This window comes from Mesoplodon mirus, assembly GCF_964341445.2.
Source record: "Mesoplodon mirus genome assembly, chromosome: 14".
Lineage (NCBI taxonomy): Eukaryota > Metazoa > Chordata > Mammalia > Artiodactyla > Ziphiidae > Mesoplodon > Mesoplodon mirus.
In genome coordinates, this window is record NC_138990.1 from 62,288,277 (window position 1) to 62,306,568 (window position 18,292).

Here is an 18,292-nt window from a genome sequence, read left to right on the forward strand (position 1 = left end):
TCCTCACATGGCAGAGAGTGAGCCAGCTCAGGTCTTTTCCTTTTTAAATATTTATTTATTTATTTATTTATTATTTATTTTGGCTGCACCGGGTCTTAGTTGAGGCATGTGGACTCTGAGTTGCGGCGTGCGGACTCTTAGTTGTAGCATACATGCAGGATCTCGTTCCCTGACCAAGGATCGAACGGGGACCCCTGCATTGGGAGTGCAGAGTATTACCCACTGGACCACCAGGGAAGTCCCACTTTTCCTTTTCTTATAATGGTATTAATCCCATCATGGGGGCCCCACCCTCATGCCTGCATCTAAACCTAATTACCCCCCAAAGGCACCCCCTCCAAATGCTGTCACATTGGGGTTCAGGGCTTTAACATATGAATGGGGAGGGGAGGGCAGGGGTGGCACAAACATTCAGTCCATAACAATCTTTATTATTATTTTTGTTGTCCCTTTGCAGGATGTTCTTAGGTTTGGGACAGTCTTCCAAGGGGAGGGAAGGAAGAAATGAGGAAGCTCTTTTGTCTCCAGTAGGGTCTTCAAGCCCATGGTGGTGGTTCTTGAGCCTTCTGGAAACTGTCTGCTTTCATAGTGTTTTATTTCCCTCTCCTTTTAACCTTTGGGGAAAGGCTCTTTATCATCCTAGTCTAGGTAAGAGGGAGAAGGAAGAAGAGTCAGGTTTATTAGGCAGCTGGGGGTGGAGGGAAGTCACACCACTGACTCCAGGCCACGCCCCTTGGTGTTATCCCCATTGACAGAGGACAGTGCCCGCAGAGGCTCTGGGCCAGGAACACCAGCAGTCCAAGGTCATGCTACTCAGAAGTTTCAGGGAGATTTGAACTCTGAGCCTTCTGACCCTGCCCCCTTGCAACATGTAGCTGGTGTGGAGAGGGGTGGAGCGGCCAGACCTGGAGCAGGATTGGGGTTGGGATGGATGCTGAGTGCAGCTGTCATGGCAAAGTGCACAGTCTGAGCCTTCCCATCACGTGGTGCTTGCTCGCTGGAGCTGAGCAGTGAGGCTCCTCAGACCCCTGAGTCCCTCTAGCAGTGGAGGCTGCCCCCATGCCCCCTTCTACCTCCATATCCCCGAGGCTGGAGTAGCTCTCCTGCAGGAGGTTATTTCAAGGGACGCTAATCCAGACTGTGTTTTCTCCTGTGCTCTTATCCTTCCCCAGCCCCCAAAGACAATGAAGAACGCGTGTTCCGGGAGCGCATGCGGCCCAGGAAGCGGCAGGGGGCTGTCAGGCGCAGGGTCCACCAGGTCAACGGCCACAAGTTCATGGCTACCTACCTTCGGCAGCCCACCTACTGTTCCCACTGCAGGGATTTTATCTGGTAAGGCCCTCTTTCCTGGAAACCTCTAGTTATGCTTTCTTGGCGATGAGAGGTGGGGGGAATGGGTCAGGAGATTAGAAACTTTATGTAAAAAATGCTGATGTGCTTTATTTCTTTTTCTGACTACAGAAGACTTTTCTGGAAGGCTGAGTGGTGCTTGGGGGGATAGATGGAAAGAAGAAACTATGGTTCTTGGTGCTTCTATACTTAGAATCATATCATACATCATATTTAAGGAGTTAAGATTTTATAACCAATAATGGTATTGTGGTTTGTTTTTTTAAAAAAATCCTTATCTTTTAGAGAAACAAGCTGAATTATTTACAGATGAAATGATAGGATGTCTCAGATTTGTTTAGGAAAAAAATAAGCTGGAAGGAGGGGCCAGGGGCCAGGGGTAGAGATGAAACAAGGCTGGCCGTGTATTGATCGTTGTTGGAGCTGGGTGATGGGTACATGAGGGTCCACTATATTCATCTCTCTCTTTTAATATACATTTGAATTTTCCATTAAGAAGCTTAAAATATTTGATTGCCAATATTTATAATACAGAGCAGTTCTTAGTAACTGTCATAACACTGGTGCTGATAGGATGCTAAGATTTCAGAGGAGGGAGAGAGGAGCGTTGGCTGGAGTGCTCAGGGAAGGCTTCTGGAGGAGGTGGCATTTCTCCTTTCATGATGATTAGGATTTTGATAGGCAGAGATAGGTAAGTAGTAGGCCTTTTGGGGAGGAGGAGAAACATAAGGAACACTGGCCTTGGGGATAAGCAGGGAACTTTTGATGAATACCTACCATGTGCCAGGGTCTCTCTTTGGCTCTGGAAATCTCTAATTAACTCTTCCTGGCATCCTATGAGCTATGTATTATGAACCCCATTCCACTAATAACAGTACTGAGGCTCAGAAATGAGACCACTCTACGGCCCTCCAGCTGGGAAGTGTCAGAGGCCTGATTCCACCCTTGGTGAGCACGACTAATAGCTCATGCTCAGTCTTCCTGGCAGCCTCTCTGAAACTGATGTGGAGTTTGCCAACACACTGGGATCCTGCAGGGGAAAGTGAACAAGGCCACACTGCAATATGAACCCAGAAGAAGGGCATTCGAATTGCAATGAGCACCGCCTGGATTCCCGTGGTATCCAGGAAAGCCTCATCTCATCCTCATGGTGTTCTAGAACTAATCATAGAGGCTGGCGTGGACATCTGAGGTGACACAGCTTAGAGCAAAGTCAACCTGACCGAAGCAGAAATAATGCCCCACTCCACCAGCAGACATGTCTCATTCCTGGGGCTGACAACCATCTGACCTCCATCTCTGTATTTTGGTCAAGAATAGGGGGAACAGGTTCTGAAAGCTTAGTCTTAGAGACTCAGGTCTTCTCTAACCCATGGCCAGCACCACTGAACTCTGGGTTTCCTTAGCTGCAGCCCTAGTGACTCCTGGCTCCTTTCATGGCTGGGCTGGGCTTTCACTGCAGGGAGCTGACCATTTGGTGATGGTGCCCTGAGGACAGGGCTCAGGCCAGGTGGGTTGGATTGTTCTGTGTCCAGGCTGACCCTAAGCCTGCCCTAGGGTACCCTGCTCTGGCCATGGAAGGACTCGCTGATGTTGACCTTCAGGTGGTAGATTGAGCTCCCAGTCCTGGCCACAGACTGCCCCATAACCCTTGGCTGCTTCTGGAACGCTCAGGGACTATGCCTGCCAGCGACAGCCCTCCTCCACGATTATCCATGACGAAGGACACACTCGACGCCTCGAGGCCTGTGGAAAGCAAGCAGAGTCTTCGTGGCTTTCCAGAGCACAGCTGGGCCCCTGGAATGGTTGTTTGTATAGGAAACTGAGCCCTGACACTGACCAAACCTTGCACCCATTCCAAGAGCTAGGGCTGCCCTCAGTGGCCTTCAGAGAGAGTCATTTTAAGGCACCCTGCAACTGGGAGTGAGATCACTGCCCCACTGCTGGGTGGACTCCAGTGTGCTTGGTGCACTGTGGGCAGCGACGGGAATGATGGGAATGGGCTGGCTTTGTGTGGCTTTTGACCTACTGAAATTCATCTTCTTAAAAGGGCCGTATTCTTCTTTTCAGGGGTGTCATAGGAAAGCAGGGATACCAATGTCAAGGTAAGAGGGTATTGTATGAAGTAAATCCTTGGGGCCCACAGGTCGATCCAGATCACCCCTGCTCGTGGGAGGCAGGTGCTGGGTTGGGTGACATCCAGAGCTCTGTACACTGTGCATGCTTACGCTCCCTCCCCACAAAGCAAGTCCCTGATTTTCCTTTGTCCCTGCCTGGCCGTCTCTCCCCCATAATTGTGTGGGAGCAGATGTGCGGGACCACCATCTGCAGGTGTCCCAGGGGTCTCAGCCTTGTTTTGTAGCCTTTCTGGTGCACCTTCTTCTTACGGAAGTAAGATGCCCATTAGAGGCCGCCTGTGTCGTGAGCTGGGTTCTGTGTGTTCTGTCAGCTCCCTCACTCTCCCACTCCCTGAAGAAGCTCCCTCGCCTGCTTGTTTTATTCAGTATCACTAATGGTCCTTGCTGGTTCTCTTTTTTGTCTCTTCAGTGCCGTCATTAGCTCTTAAACATTTCACAGTCACTGGAAAGTATGGGAGGGTTTGTTTTTTTCCCCAGTTAACTGACTACAGATGCAAGGTTAAGTTGTCCAGAACTGGATGGTGGGTATGTGATGAGGTCATGTTGAGGTTTCTCTGTGGTTGGAGCTGGGAGACCATCCCGTCTCCTCGCCCAGCCACTGGTTGACTTGGGTCTCACCCCTGGGGGACTGGGGTAGCTTCTGTGGGACATGACTGTGTCTTGGGTAACATGTACGCAGTCACACACGTGACACTTCTTAGGTTACTTGCAGCCACCTGCTGCCCAAACTGGCCCATGACGCTAAAGACGGAGCTGTAGGCCACTTCTTGGGGAAGTATTACATTAAATGAAATTTTTTGTTTGGCACAGAAGGGCACAACCAGATCAAGAGGCTTGAGCACTTCTGTGCCACAAAACATCCATTTGCCTGCTGCCGGCCGGCCTGCCTGTCACCCCAGCCAGCCCTGGTGGGAGCCTGAATGGAGCACATTCAGAGCGGCAGCTCCCTGGGTAGACAGTGCTTCACGGCTGGGCCATTGTTCCCTGAACTTGGCATAGAGAAGCAAGAAAATTGATTGATACTCCTGGAACTAGAGGAAACTGCTGATGCCCTTTGGATATAAATGGTCCATTCTTCTCCAGAGCAGTTAGGAAACCCTAATGGCTCTGACGGCAGAGTGCTTTGAAATGACTGCATAAAGGGCTTCAGGTAGGGCGTTACATTAAGACTTGGCTACAGAGACAGAAGGGCGCGCCCCCCCACCCCGGCTCCTCTGCAGAGACCTAATCAAATCTCAGGTTGGAACCTTTCTGCCCCTACTTGTCGCTCAGCCCTCTTGTGTTTTGCTCTTTGCAGTTTGCACTTGCGTGGTCCACAAGCGATGCCATGAGCTCATAATTACGAAGTGCGCTGGATTAAAGAAACAGGAAACTCCCGACGAGGTAAATATTTATAACATTGAAATTCTGGGCTTTCTTCACCGCCATCCCCACCTTCCACTGCCTCCTCTGTGGTCCCCAAGAGAAACCTTATCTCTTTGAGGGCCTGCTGCTGTCTTTATTGTGTTGATCAAAAATGAAGGGAGTTGTCCACAGTCTTCCGATATGAGGTACAGCCTACGGAATGAGTGTGGCTCCGAGTCGGGTTTAGGTGTGTGAATAGGATACCAAGAGCTGTGTGATCCCCAAATGAAAGACCACAAGGAAAATGTGAGTTATTTTATGTCATTATCTCATCGGAACAGTGAAGGGGCTCACTGGCATGTCAAGGGACCCACACTTCATAAATAGTAAGAGACACAACACGCAAGCAGGAACCTTATCTTTATGAGGTGATGGGGGAATGGAGTGGGATTAGCAAATCTAAGAAACACTTAGGAGCCTGAAAGAACTGCAGTAATAATAGCTGACATTCATTGAGTACTTGCCGTGCCCTGATTTAGGCACTTCATCTTATGCTTTTTAAAGCCATAACAACCTTAAGGAGATCCATGTTGTTATTACCTTCACTTTCCAACAGAGAGAATAGGAGCATAGAGAGGTCGAATTAACTTGCCCCAAACCTTACAGCCCAGTATGTGAAAAAGCCACGTTCAAATTCAGCTAGTCAGTTCCGGAGTCTGAGCCCTTGACCACTGTGTTCTCTTAATCTTAGAAACTAGTGTTAGATTGACTGTTAGAGAAGTTGTTAGGGGTAAGGAAGAGAGAAGATTCGACTTGAAGCCAGGTTTCTCCTAACTGAGTGATTAGGAGAAGAGTGTTTCCACTAACAGATGTAAAAGCCTTTGCGGGGGGGCTTCCCTGGTGGCGCAGTGGTTGAGAGTCCGCCTGCCGATGCAGGGGACATGGGTTCGTGCCCCGGTCCGGGAGGATCCCACATGCCGCGGAGCGGCTGGGCCCGTGAGCCATGGCCGCTGAGCCTGCGCGTCCGGAGCCTGTGCTCCGCAACGGGAGAGGCCACAACAGTGAGAGGCCGGCGTACCGCAAAAAAAAAAAAAAAAAAAAAAACCTTTTGGGGAAGATGACAGGTGTGAATCTAAGTGGAGAAGTTATCTGTGTTCATGACAATTGATTTCAAAGACATGATTTTAATTCTCAGTGAAAGAAATAAATACTGTATCATCATAGGCCATTAGATTTGGGAGTCAGAGAGGCCTTGGGTGGATTTATAATCAACTGGGTTTATAATCAAATGGGTTTATACTTTGGCTTCTAAAAGGAGTCACTTATAGAGATCTTCTGCCTGCTTCTTAAAAAGAATTCAACCAAGTGACATCTCAACATCCAAAGCATTTTCCATCTTTTATCTCCTTTTGATTTTACGCCATCTCTGGAAATCAGGAAGGGACGAGGCTTAGATTGAGTGTCCCATGTCCCTGGAGGGCAGACAGTACAAGGCACCAAAATTATTTACAGAGGTTCTACTGACAGGGTAGAAATGGCAAGTCACTGTCACCCGGCTCTCTTGGCTCCTGGTCTAGGATCATAACCCGAAGTATGTTGTTACCCTCATTAGTTTAAGTAAATGAAAGAAAAAGATGATTAGCTTGCTGTCTGTCTGTCTGCCTTCTTATGGACATTTTATTGAGCGTTTATTGAGCACTTCCTGTATGCCAGATAATTGTTCCATGTCCCAACGAAATAAAGAGGAATACATGATTCCTGCTTTCAAGGGTCTCATAAGTCTCAGTAAGTTAAAAAAAAAAATCTCGTAAATCTTATCAACTGCGAACCTCTACAGGTTTATTTATATTCACAAATAGGCACACCTATGCTACAAATCTATGGAGGGGTGGGCACTATTGTTTTCAGTAAATCTGGGATGCTGGTACTGGGGTAAGTGCACAGTAGACGGCCGAGGCACCTCAAGCAGGGCTCAGTACAGTGATGGTGCAGCGGCAGGATCAGCCAGCCATTCTTTGTTGCCGGGTGATAAGGAAGTTGTTCTGAAGCTGAGTGACCCTGAGGGGTTGTGTGCACATACCTCGGTGTTTGTGTTCACATTCATGTCTGTGCCCAGCTCTCACCCCCCGCCCCCATGAGGGTTTTTCACTCACCGGCCAGCAGTGAGCCAAGGACAGCTCCTCTGCTGTGTGTTGTCCCTAATGCCTGGAGTAGCAAGAGTGATGCTCTCTCAAGCCCAGGGGCTCTCAGGTGATGGTGCCCTGCTGTCCTGAGAGGGGCAGATTTTGTTTGTGTGGCTGCTCCACTAGAGATGTATCAGTAGGTGGAGAATGTCTCTTAGAGGGCAGAGGGAGACCCCTGCTGACCTCTTGCTTCAGTTAATGTATCCCCCCTCTTCCACCCCCAGTGTGTCATTGACCCCACAATCTTGTCATATTAGGTGGGTTGGGGGTGCCATCCTTCTTTGCCGGATAAGGAATCCAAAGCCCCGAGAAGTCAGGAAACTTGCCTGAGACCTCACAGGGGGCTGGTGGCAGACCCAGGCCTGCAGATCAGATGCCCGGACTTGTCTCCCCCATCCTCTGCCCTTCCGTCTTGCCACCTTCTCTTTACTCCTTTTAAATCATAAGTGGCAGCATAGTGGTTAAAAAGCCTGGGCCCTGAATTCAGACCCACAGCCTCAAATCCTGGCTCTGCCACATACCCGCCTGCAGGCACATCTCTTAATCTCCCTGTTCCTTAATTTCCTCATTTGTCAACTCGTGCCTACCCCCATAGGGTGGTGGTGAGGTTTAAATGAGCTGGTGGTGCCTGGCCTGTGGTCAGCACCGACGCCTTAGCACCCTTAGTGGTCACCATTCCGTGTTAGCCATCTCCATCGTGATGGTTGTTTGTCCTAACTGATGACCTACAGTTTCCACGGCTGTGCTGGGTTCTTGGGTGTTCACAGAATCCCACATCCACCATCAGGCTGCAGAAAGACTCTGCCTAGCTAGGCTTTGGTGCTCAAGCAGCATTAAAAGCACATAATGACAATTCTTTCAGGTCAAAATGTGAGGTACAGGTTGAGTGCTGTGTGCCGTGGGAGTTGGAGGTCTGGAGTCCCGGAGGGGACTGATGGGGGAGGAGAGTCCAGCAGAGCAGCAGAGAGAGTGGGATAAGGGTCCCAGCAGGGAGGTTCTCTGCACCTCTTTCCCAGGGCAGCTTTCAGAGCGAGGAGCTTAGCGGTGACCCTGTGTTTTGCTGTCCCTGCAGGTGGGCTCCCAGCGGTTCAGTGTCAACATGCCCCACAAGTTCGGGATCCACAACTACAAGGTTCCCACCTTCTGCGACCACTGTGGCTCCTTGCTCTGGGGCCTCTTGCGGCAGGGTTTGCAGTGCAAAGGTAAGGCGCTGGTCCTGGCCTCCTCCCCCACACCTGCACTCCGATGTCCCTCCTTTAAAGAATCTTTTCATAGCCTTGAGAGTGTGTTCCAGGCCTGGCCAGAGGACTGAGCCCAAGCCCTCGCTAAGCCCTTATTAATTACTCTGAGCATTTGCTAAGCAGTCTCTGTGCAGAGGCCATTCAAGGGACTCTGTAGAGGGAACCAGAAGAAGGAAGGCATGGCTCCATCTTTTAAGATAGTGGACAAGCTGGGGAGACAAGATGAGTCTATGAAAGTGCAGAAGAAATTGAAGGAAAAAATACATTAGAGTAGAAGGGAAGAAAAGTTTTCAGAGTTAGGCCCTGAAATAAGTCATAGAGATTTTTCTGTCACCATCTGTGGTTCAGAGCTTACTCTTGGAAGGAACCCTGCTAAAGCACTATCACATCTTATTGATCCTTTGTAGGCCTGTGATAGATGTTACATTATGCCCATGGCCCCCATGAGGAAACGGGCTCAGAGACTAAGTAATTTGATCATGTCATGTAGCTTGTGAGCAGAAATAGAGTTTGAACCTTGACTTCTGAGTCTTGAGTTTCTTCCTCTGTTTCCTGCTGTCCTGCCTGTGAATTGATTTCTGCTCAAATGAGTGTGCTAAGTGACACAGGTAATGGCATGTAATATGGGGAGGTGGGGACATACCCTGGGGGCCTGGATAGAGTGTCCAGTTTCACAAGCTGGTCCCAACCTGCTCACAGAGTTGGACAACCATGAACTGTTGGGCAGGAACGTCTCATGGACATTATTTAAAAACAGTGTTTTATTATTTAAAATTTTAAATTTAATTTAAAAATGAAAAACATTAAATTTTATGAAATTATTTTATGTTATAAAAACAGTATTTTATTATTAGTGAATGTATTATTGATAAATACCTATTGTGGAAAAATTGGAGAAAGAGGTAAAGTACAAGAAGGAAAGCTGAAGCCATGAACCAATTGGTCATTGAAGGGATCCCAATGAGAAATTATGAGGACTGGAAATAAGGTACTGGCTATAGTGGGAATAAAGAAGGAAACTAACTTAAGAGGTATCGAGGAGTGATTTATTGGCTGTAGTGACGAGATCCAACTGGGAGGATGGCGACACTACTCGCTGAGACAGGGAACACATGAGGGAGGGCAGGGCTGGAGGCAGTGATTGTGGAGTTGAGTTGGGGGCATGTTAGCTTTTAGGTGCCTGTGGGAAGTTTACATGGAGCTGTCGGACTATTGGACCTTCTCATCGAAACTCAGAGGAGAAGTCTAGACTGAGCATTTAGATTTGGGATTTGTCAATGTCTAAGTAGTAGTTAAACCTATAAAGTAGATGTCATCCCCAGGATAAGTACCTTGAGTGTGAAGAAAGAAGAAAACAACTTGGGAATCTGGGGCGGGTACCAGCATCCTAAGATGAGCATGCAAAGGAACTGGGAGGGAAAGACCTCAGAGGTAGGAGGAAAAGTAGCAAGGAATGGCATCATGGAAGCCAAAAGGGTAGAGAGTATTTTTTAAAAAATTTAAAGAAGGAAATGATGGATAGTGCCAAATGGTTCCAAGAAGTTATTTAAAGTAAGAAGTAGAACATGGGAAAATAGAACCACCATATGATCCAGCAATTCCACTTCTGGGTATTTTCCTGAAGAAAATAGAAACACTAATTTGAAAAGATACATGTACCCCTGTGTTCATTGCAGCATTATTTACAATAGCCAAGGTATGGAAGCACCCTAAGTGTCCATTGATAGATGAATGGATAAAGAAGAGGTGGTGTGTAAACACACACACACACACACACACACACAATGGAATAGTACTCAGCCATAAAAATTAATTAAATCTTGCCATTTGTGACAACATGGATAGACCTAGAGGGTATTATGCTAAGTTAAATAAGTCAGACAGAGAAAAACAAATGCTGTATGATTTCACTTATATGTGGAATCTATAAAACATCAAATGAACAAACACAAAACAGAAACAGACATAGATACAGAGAACAAACAGGTGGTTGATGGGGGGGGAGGGGGGAGTGAAATAGGTAAGGGAGATTGAAGTAAAAACTTCCAGTTACAAAGTAAGTGAGTCAGTCACAAGGATGAAATGTACAGCATGGGGCATAGACTCAATAATACTGTAGTATCCTTGTATGATGACAGATGGTAACTAGACTTATTGTGGTGCTCATTTTGTAATGTATAGAAATATTGAATCACTATGTTGTGCACCTGGAACTAACATAGTGTTGTAGGTCAATTATGCTTCAATTAAAAAAAAAAAAAAAGTTGAGCATGGGGTTGGATTTAACAACAGGGAGGTCACTAGTGCCCTCAGCAGGAGCTGTCTTGGTGGGGCAGTGGGGATGGATGCCCAAGTGCAGAGGCTGAAGTGAGAATGGAGGGTGAAGTATTTTCAGGTTATTTTATATAATCAGGAAAAAGACAGTGGAAATGGTGAGCCAGGAGAGCCAGGGGACCACTGACAGAACAGGGACAGAGAGATGGATACCCCTTCTCCCAGTGGAAGGAAAGCCTCAAGGCCAGGCCAGGGTACAGATATGTGTCCTATGTTGGGGAAGGGAGTCCAGGAGGAGGTGATTAGGCAGAGTGATCATTTAAGTTCTGAATCTTTTGAGGGCATTGCAAATAAAAATAAGGATTTCTGAAACAGGAGATCCTGTTCAAAGTTGGGGTGAGAAGTGGGGGTGGTGTGGAAGGCGTGAGCAGGGTTGGAAACAGCTGTCGCGGGAAATAAGGACGACCTGCCCCAGGACAGGAGGAAGTGCTGGCTGCTGACACATCTAGTGTCCTGTGTGAGCTTCCCAGACATTCACATTTCCCTTTCTAGAATTCTAGCACATGACCTGAAAGAAACAGGGCCTACCCGAAATCCTTTTTGCCATTACGTGACATTAAAACAAAGGAAGAGAAAGAAAAATAGTGCAGCAGGAATCTCAAATGTTTTCAGAGGAGTGATGCATTTTTGGAAAGTTGAGTGGGGTTGCTGGGAAGCAGAGTGCCTGCTTTGGATGGGACTCTGATGAAGCCATGTCTGGTTTTTAGTAAATCTGTTAATTATTGATCTACCTAGGGAATCTAAATGAAGATTTGTCATATCATAAATACTGATATCTTTAGAAAGCAGCCCAGATAGCCAGACGCAGCAACTAGGGCTGTGGGTCCCTGGATGACCCCGGGAGAAGGCTAGGCCCAGGGACAGTGTATTCAGCTCTGTTTTGGCAGGAAACACTCTCAAGCCTGCTCAAGTAAAGGATGGGATGAGCGAGGCTGCCTAGAGCAAGGATTCCTGTTCACTGGAGCCCAGGGGAACGTGAGGGGGTCAGGCCACACAGAGACAAGAAGGTAAAGGCTGTTCAGAATTTAGGGCCCCCAGCAAATTTCACAGATCGTCCCTGTCCTTTTCCTCTGCTACCATGACTTGGCCATTTCCTCCTTGCTCCTTTCCTACTCTTGCTCTTCCTGTCTCTCTCTCTCAATTAATAGACTTAATATTTTTAGAGTAGCTTTGGATTCACAGCAGAACTGAACTGAAGGTACAGAGATTTCCCATATACCCCCTGACCCCACATACACTGAGCCTCCGCCACCATCAACATCTCCACCAGAGTGATACATTTCTTACAGTCGCTGAACTTACACTGACACATCATAATCACCCAATGTCCATAACTTACATTAATTTCACTCTTGGTGTTGGATACTCTATGGGTTTTGACAAATGTATGATGACACGTATCATACAGAGTGGTTTCACTGCCCGCCACCCCACCCCCCGCCCCACCAATCCCCTGTGTTTGCTTCTCACTTTTGATCCTTTTTCAACCTCAAGTCTTTCTGCCCCTGCAGGCCCCTTACCCTGTGGAGAGGTTGATGACCAGAAGAGACCAGGAGGGGCCAGGGCAGGGGCCCCTCGTGTCTGGGTCTAAGCCTGGTTCCGCTCCTACGATTGCTAAGAAAAGGAAATCAAGACTTAGTTACCTGCCCGGGGTCCCAGAGCAAGTCCCCATGGAGCTGGAGTTAAACCCAGGCAGCGGGCTCCTGACCTGGCTCTGACCCGTGCTCCATGCCGTCTCCTGCTCGGGGAGACTCCATCAGATCCTCACCTCTGCTGGATCAGGCTGGCTTGGTCTCCTGGGCTGGAGCCCTATCCCTTGGTCGTGGTGGGACACCAGCCACTTGGCCGTCAGCTCAGCTTTGTTGCCCATCCCGCTCCTGGCGATAATCCGTTTAGGTATTTTTAGTGAAACCAGTTTCTCTGGGTCTATAGGGAAGGAGCTAGGAGACTGTCCTGGTCACTCTCCCCTCAGCCTAAAATTGCCTGAGCCACATGGGTTCAAGTGTGGTGCATACACTCTTGCAGGGATCGTCCCTCTGTCAGCCAGGGAGAGGGAACATAATTACCCCCATTTTACTGGTGGAGAATGGAGAACAATGTGCACAAGGGGATACAACAAGGGGCCTGTGGGACTCACCTCTGTCCTCCGGGCTGCCACCTCCCTCCCATGTCCCAGAGGGGACAGATGCTTGGAGGATGCTCACGGGCTGTTTTTGGTAACTGAGTCCTTAATCAGGGCAGAAAAACACCAGCACTAAGTGATAAGGCAAAATATTTCATTCCTGTCCTTTGTTTTTTTTGTTTTGTTTTGGTTTGGTTTTTAGCTGTGCCACGTGGCTTGCGGGATCATAGTTCCCTGACCAGGGATTGAACCTGCGCCCTCGGCAGCGAAAGCACGGGGTCCTAACCACTGGACTGCCAGGGAGTTCCCTCCTGTCTTTTGTCTTATGATTTGAGTGCTGGCACAGTTGCTGTGTCTCTCTCCAGGCTCGTTGAGGGTCTGTCTGAGCCTTCAGCCACTATTAGTCCAGAAATTAGCTTCAAACGTTTAAATATTAGCATCACTGAGGCATTTGAACCCTTTTTGTTCTTTATTTGAACTGTGCTGCTTCCCCAACCTGACCACCTGCACAGTGAACCCCCTAGGGTCCTTTTGCACTGTGTTTTGTTTTTCCATTGACTCATGGAGTTATTTCCCTGTGGAGGTAAAGACTCCCAATACCTTAGGATTTGTGTTTCCTTCTCTAAAGAAGATGTGGGATTCTCACGTGTCCTGTGGGTCACCGCCCACTTCTCTTCTGCCCATGAGCTCACACTCATGTCTCCAGCACAGCCGCCCTGAAGTCATCAGGCACCGAGGGGCAGTTTAACAGAAAGCCAGACCTCTTTACACAATCCACAGTGTGCCCTGCAGGGCCCTGCAGCAGCCCTGGTTTGCCCGTCCCCATCTGCCGTGGGCTCCCTACTCCTGCCTGTCCCCTCTGACTGCAGCTCTGTACCGAGGTGGAGGATAGGTACAGTTGGGAAAGGTCTGGCCTGGAAATTCCTGAAGAATCTCCTTCCAGGCTTCCTGACTCTCTCTCAGATCCTATCCTAGTAACAGCTGTGATCCGAGCCTGCTTTTGTGGGCTAAGGGGCAGAGGGTCACTTTCCCGTGGGTAATGAAGAACAGGCCATCTTGTTTGGGGGAAACCCCTTAGGCAGAGAGCTGTGGCCAGTGAAGATCCCAGATTAGGAGTCCAGGGAACTGGTCTGTCCTGGTTCTATCACTGCCTGGCTGGGCAATTGCAGGCAGGGCCCACTGGCCAGGTGACCCCAACTGCCCACCTGCCTTCTGAGAATTATAATGAAAGTAATGAAAACAGAGTGATCTTAGCTGTATATACCTCATGGAGTGGCTGCAAGAGCCATAAAGATAGGAGGAAGGAAAGGTCTCTCTCCCTCCCTCCCTCCTTCCCTTCCTTCCTTTTTGGATATTTAAAAAACATTAGAGACATGAAAAAGGATTTTTATTCTCATCATTTTTGAAAATATCAGCCCTTCACTATTATTTTTTGACAACTAGGTTCCTTGTCATATCTTCAACTTTTATTTGTACTTTTAGAATTAAGAAAAACACAGGGACTTCCCTGGCGGTCCGGTGGTTAAGACTCCGCACTTCCATGGCAGGGGGCATGGGTTCAATCCCTGCTCAGGGAACTAAGATCCCTCATGCTGCGCAGTGTGGCCAAAAGACAAACAAACAAACACAGCCACAAATAATAAATAATTCTCACTAGGAAAGATTCAAGCAAGACTTAAGTCTTAAGGATATGTATAAAAAATATTAAAGTCCTTTGTGCTCTTTTTCCACATCCATCCCCAGCCTTAACTGCTACTAACAATTTGCTGTGGATCCTTTCAAGCCTTTCTGTGTGCATTTGTTGCATGAATACTTATATACACACATATACGCTGTAATAGGCATCTGTTGGTGCATAACACATTATCCCAAAACCTAGTGGCTTAAAACAACCAATATTTATTACCTCAGAGTTTCTCTGGGTTAAAAATCTGAATGCAGCTTAGTTGAGTGCTTCTGACTTAGGTTTTCTCATGAGTTTGCATCAAGCTGACAGGTGGGGCTTTGGTCTCATTTGAAGGTTCAACTGGAAGAGAATCCCTTCCAAGCTCACTCATGTCGCTGTTGGCTAGAGACATCAGTTCTTTGCCACATGGGCCTCTCCATAGGGCAACTTACAGCATGAAAGCTGATTTCCTTCAGAGCAAGCAAACAAGAAAGCAAGAGGGTATGCTCAAAACAGAAGCCATACTGTTTTGTAACCTAATCTCAAAAATGACATCCCATCACTTTTGACATTTTTTGTTCGTTAAAAGAGAATCACTACGTCCAGCCCCCCATTTAATGGGAGGGAATGGTGTGAAGGGTCAGATACCAGAAGGTGGAGATTATTATAAGCCAACTTAGATGCCGTCCACCCCCCTTCCCACCATACACACACACACACAGAAATATGATCACCTTCTCTGGGAGGTCTACCCTTTTAAAAACTGAAGTTCCCATCTCTTAACTTCCTTCACCTTCCTCTGCTTTTTTTTTTTTTCCTCTTTGCAACAATTGTCACCTTCTGATAACTTAAATTACCTATATTTTATGTTTATTTCTTCCTCTCCTAATCAGAATATAAGGTCCATGAGGGCAGAGGTTTTTTTGGTCTATTTTGTTCTCTGCTGTTTCCCCAGCATCTAGAACAGTGCCGGGCACATTAGCCTTCAACAAATGTTTGTTAATTAAATGCTATATGCATTGTTCTGTAATTTGCTTTTCCTACAAGTCAGCGTATATAAGGTCGCATCATTCTTTTTACTGGCTGCTTAATATTCCACATCATGGGACATTCCATACATTATTTAAAGCTTACCTTCTTGATGGACATTTACTTGTTTCTGTGTCCTCACCATTTAATGCTGCTGCAGACAGCAGCATTAAATGCATCTTCATGCATTTGTATGAATAATTATGAAGAAATGCTCGTAGAAGTCCTGTAGTAACTTCAAGCCCTATCTTTTGTGGTTGAACCACATAAGGAGGGAATTACATAAGGAGACTTTTCATCTGTTTGTTGCTTGTTTGTTTTTGCATAAGTCATGTTCACTGACTGCTTCACCTTCTTGTGCCTTGACATTTAATTTTGCATGATCAGAAACTGCCTATGTAGTGACTTTAGGATTTCAGTTACCTATTATCTGCTGGGGTCTGGTCATTTTTGCTGCCTGTGTGTTAACTAATTTCCACAGAGTTAGATTACACTGAAAAGCATGGCATCCTGGTTTGTGCAAGGCATCAGGGAGAACTTGGAGATAAAACATTACTTTAGTTTTCTAGAAACTTGCCCTCTACTTGGGCATTAAAACATAAGTTAAATATAGACAACAGTTCAAGCAGTGAATCAGAAATATGTGTGAGCAGTTCAAGGGCAAGAGAGGCCAACAGGAACTTGGTCAGGACAGGCTTTCTGGGGGGAATGGGGCTTGAGCTACACCTTGAGGGAGGAGAAGGACCTGGAAAGGAGGGCAAGGAAAGATGTTCTAGGTAGGTAACAAGTTATACCTAGAGGACAGGGAAGGAAGAAGCAGTTCCCTGCTCAGCACGGACATGCCACAGGAGTCTCCTTGGTTGATTCTGAATCCTTGCAGTAGCAGCTGGCAATGCCTGGGGATCATGACAAATGCCCTGCATCTTAAGTGGAAGGTCACTGGGAGACTCAGAGTTTTTGTCTGAGGAATGCCAGGTAGCAGACAGTTGGCCAGTCATTGCTTCTGGAAAGCTTTGAATGGTGGTTCCAGTGCCCATTCTCTATCTGGTGACAGTTGGTGCCCAGTTTAACCCCCAAGGAGCTCCCCTCTAACCTCCTGTGTTCATCTTCTGCCCAGGACTCTGCATCAGTCACTCTCCCACCCCTGCCAGCCTCCATGGCACAAGCACACAATTTCCTGTTCAAAATTGTGTGTGCTCTGCCCCTGAGTGTGGCCTGGCTGACTAACCTGTTACGAAATCAAACCACTGCCCTGGCTCACCCTCTAGGGCCAAATAACCCTCACGGAAAGAGATTTCTGCAGGGCACGTAGGCCTGCCCATCTCCCTTTGTCATTGTTCTGACAGTGTCATCTGCTTGCTTTGGGAGAAATCCCAACAGCCTGACTTGCCCCACTGCAACCCTTGCTTTAATCTCAGCTATGAAAAGGGTGGAAACGTGGAAACCAAAATGCAGGTCAGAGTGCTCGAGCCCCCATCTGTCCTGAGGATGACACTGCCGCTGCAGCACCGCCCAGCACGGAGTAGGAGCTCAACAAATATGCGATGAAAAACTAGGTAGAAGTACTATAATGGTCCTCCTTTTAGAAGAGCCCCAGCAAGGCAGCTCTGTTTCTTCATCCAGGTGGAACAGTTGAAAATGAACAGTATGAAGCTGCCTGGAAAGGGAAGCCTTAGGGGCAGCCTCGAGCTGTGAGGGGTTTGGGAGCCTTGCCACTGGGCCTGGGTGCTCACCAATCGGGATGGGCCAGAGGAGTGCGGAAGGGGCGATTTGGCTGGTTTGTCTGCCCCAAACGTTTCCCCTTTCTTTTTTTTTTTTTTAAAAAAAAGAGTATAATTTTATAATTTTTATTGGAGTATAATTGCTTTACAATGGTGTGTTAGTTTCTGCTTCATAACAAAGTGAATCAGTTGTACACATGTTCCCATATCTCCTCCCTCTTGCGTCTCCCTCCCTCCCACCCTCCCTATCCCACCCCCCCATCCCACCCCTCTAGGTGGTCACAAAGCACCGAGCTGATCTCCCTGTGCTATACGGCTGCTTCCCACTAGCTATCTATTTTACGTTTGGTAGTGTATATATGTCCATGCCACTCTCTCACTTCGTCCCAGCTTACCCTTCCCCCTCCCCATATCCTCAAGTCCATTCTCTAGTAGGTCTGTGTCTTTATTCCCGTCTTACCCCTAGGTTCTTCATGACCTTTTTTTTTTTTCTTAGATTCCATATATATGTGTTAGCATACGGTATTTGTTTTTCTCTTTCTGACTTCCCCTTTCTTTTGATTCCAACTGGCACATCCACTTTCTCTTACTGATCTGCAGCCTCTGGGTGTCACCTTAAAGCTTCCAGGAGCCCCACTGTGGCTGCCTAAATTATGTCAAGTTCCCCTCCCTCAGTCAACTTTGCCCTCTTGTTTCCAGACTTTTCAAAGCACTTTCAAAGTTGCTTTTTCATGTGGTCCATTTTAACTGACATGTTATTGGATTTTTTTTTTTTACTTACCTATTGGGACAACTACACAGTTCTCCTAGGGAAATAACAGAATTTTAAAAAATGAAAAGCAAAGTCTCCAAAGAACGATCCTATCTTACTGGCCAGCCAACCCGAGCTAATTGTTTCATTAGGATGGACAGGTCTGGCGTTACAACACTAGGGGGCGCCAGTGACTAAATCACCTATATAAGCTGCCCTTGCTAAGAAATTCTCTCTCTTCATTTGGTTGCTTCATTCTTGTCCTTTCTGTCACCTCAGAAGAGACAGAAGACGACTTGCATGAAGTTGGTGGGCAGGTGCAGGTGAGGCGGGCTGTGCGTCAGAGGGTAGCTGTTGCTAAGGGGAGTGGGGCAGAGGATGCAGAGCTGAGTGCTGTTGCCTGGCGTCTGGGA

At 47.4% G+C, this 18,292-nt stretch overlaps 1 protein-coding gene across 4 annotated transcripts in view; it reads left to right on the top strand.

The window, feature by feature from the left end:
* PRKCE (protein kinase C epsilon) overlaps positions 1-18,292 on the top strand; it is a 608,554-nt gene that overhangs the window by 319,454 nt on the left and 270,808 nt on the right. For all 4 annotated transcript variants that reach the window (XM_082641774.1, XM_082641775.1, XM_082641776.1 and 1 more), the window contains 4 exons: positions 1,173-1,332; positions 3,421-3,455; positions 4,786-4,871; positions 8,088-8,217. In XM_082641774.1, the coding sequence (XP_082497900.1) occupies positions 1,173-1,332; positions 3,421-3,455; positions 4,786-4,871; positions 8,088-8,217 (411 nt within the window). The remainder of the gene's footprint in view (positions 1-1,172; positions 1,333-3,420; positions 3,456-4,785; positions 4,872-8,087; positions 8,218-18,292) is intronic.